Source organism: Phyllobates terribilis, unplaced genomic scaffold, assembly GCF_046119375.1.
Source record: "Phyllobates terribilis strain yellow unplaced genomic scaffold, ASM4611937v1 Scaffold_5__5_contigs__length_657084704, whole genome shotgun sequence".
NCBI classification, from domain to species: Eukaryota; Metazoa; Chordata; class Amphibia; order Anura; family Dendrobatidae; genus Phyllobates; species Phyllobates terribilis.
In genome coordinates, this window is record NW_027362765.1 from 3585821 (window position 1) to 3594228 (window position 8408).

General features: G+C 43.7%; 1 protein-coding gene across 1 annotated transcript; it reads right to left on the bottom strand.

Annotated features, from left to right (window-relative positions):
• Positions 1-4901: 4901 nt before the first annotated feature.
• Positions 4902-8001, bottom strand: LOC141270858 (uncharacterized). Its single transcript, XM_073680955.1, has 4 exons — positions 7915-8001; positions 7733-7830; positions 7445-7535; positions 4902-5240 (listed from the first exon to the last, which is right to left on the bottom strand). Exons 1-4 carry the CDS (start codon positions 7997-7999, stop codon positions 4903-4905), a joined length of 612 nt encoding a protein of 203 aa, XP_073537056.1. The 5' UTR covers positions 8000-8001; the 3' UTR covers position 4902.
• Positions 8002-8408: the final 407 nt, after the last annotated feature.

Here is an 8408-nt window from a genome sequence, read left to right on the forward strand (position 1 = left end):
CATCGGCAAACTGTCTCTCACCAGGGAAAAAGAGATTCATTTCAGGAGCTCATATGATTGGCAGGTTCCTTTCCCGTCTGGGGGCATCACCATCAAGTTGCTGATCCATTGGACGCCTTCTGTGATGTGCTGGAACTCTCAGTGGCAATGGTGGAGCAGGTGGCCAGTCAGATATATGGATTCTGGGAATGTCCAAGACAGGGGTCCTCAAACCTTTTAAACAGGGGGCCAGTTCACTGTCCCTCAGACCTTTGGAGGGCCGGAATATAATTTAAAAAAAAAAAACTATGAACAAATTCCTATGCACACTGCACATATCTTATTTTGAAGTAAAAAAAACAATACAGGAACAAATACAATATTTAAAATGAAGAACAAGTAAAGTTAAATCAACCAGTATTTCAATAGGTAGGTAACTGTACCCAATAGGCAGGTAAATATCCCTAATAGGCAGGTAAATGTCCCCAATAGGCATGTAAATATCCCCAATAGGCAGGTAAATGTCCCCAATAGGCAGCATAGGTCCTCAATAGGCAGCATAGGTCCCTAATATGCAGGTAAATGTCCCCAATAGGCAGCATAGGTCCTCAATAGGCAGGTAAATGTCCCCAATAGGCAGCATATGTCCCCAATAGGCAGCATAGGTCCTCAATGGGCAGGTAAATGTCCCCAATAGGCAGGTAAATGTTCCCAATAGGCAGGTAAATGTCCCCAATAGGCAGGTAAATATCCCCAATAGGCAGCATAGGTCCTCAATAGGCAGCATAGGTCCCCAATAGGCAGGTAAATGTCCCCAATAGGCAGCATAGGTCCTCAATGGGGAGGTAAATGTCCCCATTAGGCAGCATAGGTCCTCAATGGGGAGGTAAATGTCCCCAATAGGCAGTATAGGTCCTCAATAGGCAGGCTGTTTCCCCCTTATAATGCCCTATGCAGGCTGTCACCCCCCCATATAATGCCCCATGCAGGATGTCCCTTTCTCCCACCATATAATGCCCCATGCAAGATATCACTCCGCGGTCTTTATAATGCCCCATGCAGGATGTCACCCCCCCATATAAATGCCCCATGCAGGATGTCACCCCCCATATAATGCCCCATGCAGGATATCACTCCCCTGTCTTTATAATGCCCCATTCAGGATGTCAACCCCCATATAATGCCCCATACTTGATATCACCCCCCCCATATAATGCCCCATGCAGGATATCACTCCCCTGTCTTTATAATGCCCCATTCAGGATGTCACCCCCCCATATAATGCCCCATGCTGGATGTCACCCCCCATATAATGCCCCATGCAGCATGTCACACCACCATATAATGCCCCATTCAGGATGTCACCCCCCCATATAATGCCCCATTCAGGATGTCACCCCCCCATATAATGCCCCATGCAGGATATCACTCCCCTGTCGTTATAATGCCCCATTCAGGATATCACCCCCCTCTCTTTATAATGCCCATGCAGCATGTCACTCCCCCATATAATGCCCCATGCAGCATGTCACTCCCCCATATTATGCCCCATGCAGGATGTCATCCCTAATATTATGCCCCATGCAGGATGTCACCCCTAATATTATGCCCCATGCCTCCATACATTAAAAAAAAAAAAAAAAAAATACTCACCTCACTTCTCACCTGCTGAAACTGCTCGGGTCCGGACTCCTCAGCGTCGCCGGCGTCTTCCCGCTCTGCACTGCCTGTGATGGCTCAGGGGAGGGCGCGGTGGAAAGACGTCACCGCACCCTCTGACCTGAGACATCACAGGGAGCACACAGCAGGAAGACAGCGGATCTGCAGAGGCACGGGGAGAGGCAAGTATCCAGCTGCCAGGGCCCTGAGCAAGCGGGAGGGAGCGAGCGCTGACACCGCTCTCCTCCGCCCACAGGCCGGCGGGCCAGATAAAAATCCTCCGCGGGCCGCATGTGGCCTGTGGGCCGTAGTTTGAGGACCCCTGGTCCAAGACATCACAGAATAGTCTCATGTCGCATTGATCTTTCAAAGTATACAATGTTCCATTTTTTTCAGACTTGCAGCTGGAAAGGGTACCACAGGAGTACATCAGGCCATTTTCCCAGAGAGCATCAAGAAGTGGTTTCAATACCCTTCTTTGAGAAAGTGTCATGCAGGATAGATCTATGAGCAATTGTATCAATTTTCCATTGAAATCACCAGGACCAAAATCCCCTGCTTTCCTCGCAATGGCCTCTTTTACATTGAAAAAAATGTATGTGACAGATACTGTCCCTTGGACGCTCAGGATCTGGGCCATGATTGCCTATTGTACGGTTCGCCCTGTCAGTCTCCAGCTCCTTATCAATAGGGTCACCAAGGATATTAGTGAATAATGTCCACAGTGCTGGCATAATTGCTTGTGCATTGATGCTTTCGGGATATTATTGTGATTTTCTTGATCATCAAACATATTTAACAAGTGGTTTATTTACTGGCTGTGAAGATCCAGTGTTAGTTTCTGAGCATTATGATGGCCTCTAACTGGGACGATATTATCCTATAATCTCTGTACCTTGTCAGTAAGCTGTGACAGGATAGAAGCGAGGGGACGTATTTCAGTATTGTATGTGGTCTCCAGCCTCTGAATATATTGCTCCATATCTTCTTTAGTAGGGATAGAAGCAATCTGATATACAAATAAGTTATGTTGTTCCCCATATCAGAATAACCTGTGGCTGGGGGGTAAATGTCCCTGTGAAGAAAGCACTGCTCAGTATGGGGGCTTTGGTGAGAGTACAGGGAGATTGGTGGAGCTGTTTTCTTGTGAGGCCTACATTAAGAGAGAAGTTGGTGCAGGACTTACCGGCTGGAGCTGTCTGGCATCATGAGGGTTAAGACTGCTTCTTTTTCCAAGCTGAGATGAGGCAGTAATGGCTCCGGAGCAGGAAGATAAGAAACGCTGCATACCAGACATGCTGACAGAGGTGGAGGACCTCAGATTAACCTCCGATCTCTTGTCTTTCTTTCCCATATCAGGCGTCATGTTTAAGGCCGTAAATTGCTTATAATTCCCCCAGGAACACGGTCTGAAGAGAGGGCTCTCAGTGTGTTATGTCCAGGCCATGTCCTTCCTGTTGATGCTCAATATGTCCAAAGGCAGCATTGATTGGGAGCAGGATTGTGTGATGTAACAACCTTATGTGAGCCCGGGAACGCGAGTTGTGACACAAATGGAACAGCACCAGAACACGAAGTGCGTATGATTGTTTTTATTTTAACAAGGTCAAACATGAGGAATGAGAAGGAGTTGTCCTAGTAGTGGACAACCCCTTTATGAAGATACAATTTTCGGTTAGAAATTAAAAAGGCTTCTCCCCTGTGTGACTTCTCTGAAGTTTATTAAGAGTTGATTTCCGTGTAAAACATTTCCCACATTAAGAACAAGAAAATGGCTTCTGGCCTGTGTGAGTACTTTGGTGACTAAGAAGTGAGGATTTCTTCACAAAACATTTCCCACATTTTGAACAGGAAAAAGGCTTATCCCCTGTGTGGGTTCTCTGGTGGCTATCAAGAATCTCTTTACGGTTAAAACATTTCCCACATTCTGAACAGGAAAAAGGCTTCTCCCCTGTGTGAGTTCTCTGGTGCTTAACCAAATCTGATTTCTGGATAAAAAATTTCCCACATTCTGAAAAGGAAAAAGGCTTCTCCCCTGTGTGGATTCTCTGGTGCTTAAGCAGATTTGATTTCTGGTTAAAACATTTTCCACATTCTGAACAGGAAAAAGGTTTCTCCTCTGTGTGAGTTCTCTGGTGGCTATCAAGAATCTCTTTACGGTTAAAACATTTCCCACATTCTGAACAGGAAAAAGGCTTCTCCCCTGTGTGGATTCTCTGGTGATTAACCAGACTTGATTTCTGGTTAAAACATTTTCCACATTCTGAACAGGAAAAAGGCTTCTTCACTGTGTGGGTTCTCTGGTGCTTAACCAGATTTGATTTCTGGATAAAACATTTCCCACATTCTGAACAGGAAAAAGGCTTCTCCCCTGTGTGGATTCTCTGGTGATTAACCAGACTTGATTTCTGGTTAAAACATTTTCCACATTCTGAACAGGAAAAAGGCTTCTTCACTGTGTGGGTTCTCTGGTGCTTAACCAGATTTGATTTCTGGTTAAAACATTTCCCACATTCTGAACAGGAAAAAGGCTTCTCCCCTGTGTGGATTCTCTGGTGATTAACCAGACTTGATTTCTGGTTAAAACATTTTCCACATTCTGAACAGGAAAAAGGCTTCTTCACTGTGTGGGTTCTCTGGTGCTTAACCAGATTTGATTTCTGGTTAAAACATTTTCCACATTCTGAACAGGAAAAAGGCTTCTTCACTGTGTGAATTCTCTGGTGCTTAACCAGATTTGATTTCTGGTTAAAACATTTTCCACATTCTGAACAGGAAAAAGGCTTATCCCCTGTGTGAGTTTTCTGGTGGTTATCAAGAATCGCTTTACAGTTAAAACATTTCCCACATTCTGAACAGGAAAAAGGCCTCTTCCCTGTCTGGGTTCTCTGGTGATTGACCAAATCTGGTTTCTGGTTAAAACATTTCCCACATTCTGAACATGAAAAAGGCTTCTCCCCTGTGTGGGTTCTCTGGTGGCTATCAAAAATCGCTTTACGGTTAAAACATTTCCCACATTCTGAACAGGAAAAAGGCTTCTCCCCTGTGTGGGTTCTCTGGTGATTGACCAAATCTGATTTCTGGTTAAAACATTTCTCACATTCAAAACAGGAAAAAGGCTTCTTCCCTGTGTGAGTTCTCTGATGTCTGATAAAACTTGATTTCAATGTAAAACATTTTCCACATTCTGAACAAGAAAATGGCTTCTCTCCTGTATGGGTTTTCTGGTGGTTATCAAGATTTGATTTCAGATTAAAACATTTCTCACACTGGAAACAAAAAAAATCTATTCTCCGCTGTGTGAATGTTTTGATGTTTAAGAAAAGACTTTTCGAGGGGAAAACTATTTCCATATTCTGAACGTGAAAATGGCTTCTTTGAATTAGAAGTAGTTTGTTTTTTAATACTTATTTTGCGACTTTGATTTTCCTTAGTGGTCGGTAATGAATCAGAAGACAGGACCTGTTTCAAAGGATCAGGTGACAGATCTTTGCAGTGAAAGGATGATGATATATCTGGAGTAATGTCCTGTGGGATCTCAAGATCGTCTGATTTAAAAATTGAAGATGTCAGCTGTCCCTCTGATCTACTGGTACAGTCATCTGCCAAGAATAAAACCAATTAATTATTTTTGAATAAAATATCATTGAATTATATATTTAACATTTCTACTTAAACTGTAAAATAGCAACTTAAATATCAATGTAAAAAATCTTGAATTATTCACCAAGAAAATGACAGTCCACAGTGTAATAGAAAACCTCATAGCAAGACCCAGTAGAGCGTGGTGTTCAACTGTTTGTTCATTCTGTCTCCCAAATATGGAATCAAAAGCCACCAAACAATGTTATGTAGGCGAAAATAATACCAATAAAAACTTCTACTCATCTCACAAAAAACAAGTCCCCACTCAGGTCCATCATCTGTCAGTGGAAAACAGAGATTTTCACATTATTAGTGGCTGAAAGGCTTTTGAAAAGCAACATGGCTTCCATAAACCAATCCAGCAATATCCGCTCTCCCAAAGTCAGATCTCCCCTCGCTTCTGAGCCTTGCAGTGTGCCCAAACCACATTTAGCCTCCATGTATTTGGCATTACTATAGTGAGAAGAACCCACTTGATTTACGGTGTGTGTCTCCTGGAGCACAATCTGGGCATAATGTGTTGGGCAATAAAATGGCATATTTGTAATTTTCACTTTGAAACATCCACTGTGTGCTAATTTTCGGAAAGTGACTGTGGAGTCAAAGTAGTGACAACTTCTAAAGATGAATTCATTGAGGGTCATAATTTTCAAAATGGAGTCAATATCTGGGGATTTCTACTGCTCTGATTTTATGACATTTAGTATGGTGTGGTGTGTCCCATCTCCTCTGGGATCTGCTCCTGTGACGTCTGCTTCTGTCACCAGGTGCCATCTTATTCATTCTGCAGGCGGCGCAGGTGATTGAGAAGATGTCGGAACCAAAAGCTCTGGGCAGCACAGCTTCTGTCCAGCCACTAAGATTAGGGAGCCTGGGACCAGTAGTACCATCCAGTTTCGCAGTATGGGTGTGTGTGCTGTCCAGCTGAAGTAATCTGCTCACTACTTCAGCCGATTGGAAAGCACCACACCCTACTAAAGCTGGAAGCATATTGTTGGAAGCTGCCAGATACAGCCTTGTTCTCCTCTGGTTCAGTCCTCTGTGCTCACCTCCCGGCTTGTGTATTTGTTTCCTGCTGTGACCTCGGCCCGTTTACTGACTACTTTTGCGTATTTTGATTTTGTATTTTCTCTGCCCTCCTGGTTCTGACCCGGCTACCTGACTATTCTTCTTCCCATCTCACTTCCCAGAAGAGCAAGTAACACTATGGCCCAAGCCTAGGGGTCTCTGTGTAAGTCCAGATCCATAAGGAGGGATTAAAGGGTAATGGGCAAAACAGTGACTACAGATAATAACACCGATCAGAAGAGTAGAGAAAGTATTAGCGCCCCCATTTCAGGAGAGATTGTGCAGTAATCCGAATTCCTTAGGATCGAAAGCATAATTGAATTTATGACGTTGAGTGAATCCATGAAACCAGGGCTCGAGCCATGCCAACACATCTCCTGCAGGCGTGAATAAATGTATATTACATCCATCAGCCACGCACAGCTTAGAGATATATCATGGCACAGGTGTAATGTTTTTTGTATAGTTTATCACGATCCTGTTTGAAGTTAGTCAGTTTTAAAAGAAATTAAAAAGTCAGAATAAAGGGAAACTCTGTTGTTATTGTGCAGATAGTCACGCTTAGACCTCACTGCACATTTAATATTTTCAATCATAAAAGTGAAGTTTGGTCAGAAGACTGGACCTGGTCTTGTAGGGATCATATGAGCACATTCAGCAGCACAGAAGGGAGAGAAGGTAGATTCATCCAATAAGATATCAGGGTCCTAGGAAGCAAACACCATCATTACCCTCCACTTTCTCTTACAGGCTCATCATAATATTTTTCTTCAAGTAATTTTTTAACTTGTCAGCACATTCTACGTACGCTGTCATTTAGCTTTATAGTTTACAGATCTGGGCAGGTAACGGTCAGCGTCTCCTAATCCCAGGGGGTAGGTGGATCCTCCAGGTTGCAAGTTCTATAGAAAAGGGTTTTCAATGCCCAAATTCATCTGAACAGTTTTGGGTGGAGAAGAATGTTGTGGTCTAGAAGCAAAATGGTGATCACATGATTGTGATACAGCCGGACTACACTACCGAAAAAACAGCCACAGCCAATGACTGAGAAGAATCTGTGACGACTTCTCTGTATTTAGTGGTCGCTACTCACCTGGGTAGTCATATGTAGGAATCTCCTCTTTACACCGCTCATCACCCCTCACATATGTCTCTGTAGTATTAATATGGGTCAGATATTCACCCTGAAATAAATATTGTAAAAGTCACAGACAGATGGAGAAGTCACATCTATGATCAGTTCTAATCCTGCCATCTCCACCGTTCTCATTACACAAGTATAAACCATATAATACTGGTGGATAAAACAAGACTGAGCACAAGACCTTCATAGCTGACACACATCATAGGGGAGATCTCATGACATCTTCTCTTCATCTACCTGATGATCCTGAAGAACATTGGGGTCTTCTTGTTTACGGTCATGTGGAAGAAGAGGATGGGGACATCTCTCTGGCGTTGTCCTCTTACCGGATAGATCTGGAGAAAACACATACAGGGACTGAATTCATTCTTTACATACAGATAATTATAGGCCGTGTGTATTTAGTCCTGTCCTATTACCTGGTGATGTGAGGGGCTGGGGAACCTCCATCATGACGTCTTTGTACAGATCTTTATGTCCTTCTAAATACTCCCACTCCTCCATGGAGAAATAGCAACATCCTGACACCTTATAGGAACCTGACACATACAATGATACCGTCATCCCCCCGATCCCTTCATAGCGTTACTGTATAATGTCCCAGCATTCCCAGCAGTGTCACCTCTCCAGTCAGCAGCTCAATCATCTTATAGGTGAGTTCTAGGATCTTCTGGTCATTGATGTCTTCATGCATCAGGGGAAGAGGTGGAGGCCCAGTGACTGAGCTCACGGGTCTTCCCCATCCCTCAGACACATGGGCCTGATGGCGCTCACTAGAGGTCTTCTTCACTACTGTGTAATCCTGATTATGGAGAGACACATTAATAAATCTCACTACAGACATTTCCAGAGTCCTCACCTCTCCAGTTCTGTCCATCTGTTATTCCCATAGATAAGAATGATGTAATGAGAC

Excerpts from the sequence above, each read along its gene's own strand:
- LOC141270858 (XM_073680955.1), bottom strand. The coding sequence starts at position 7,999 with ATGGAGGAGTGGGAGTATTTAGAAGGACATAAAGATCTGTACAAAGAC. Across the intron at positions 7,831-7,914 it reads CCAGCCCCTCACATCACCAG|ATCTATCCGGTAAGAGGACA; the intron begins GTAATAGGACAG and ends TGTTTTCTCCAG. Across the intron at positions 7,536-7,732 it reads ATGTTCTTCAGGATCATCAG|GGTGAATATCTGACCCATAT; the intron begins GTAGATGAAGAG and ends TATTTATTTCAG.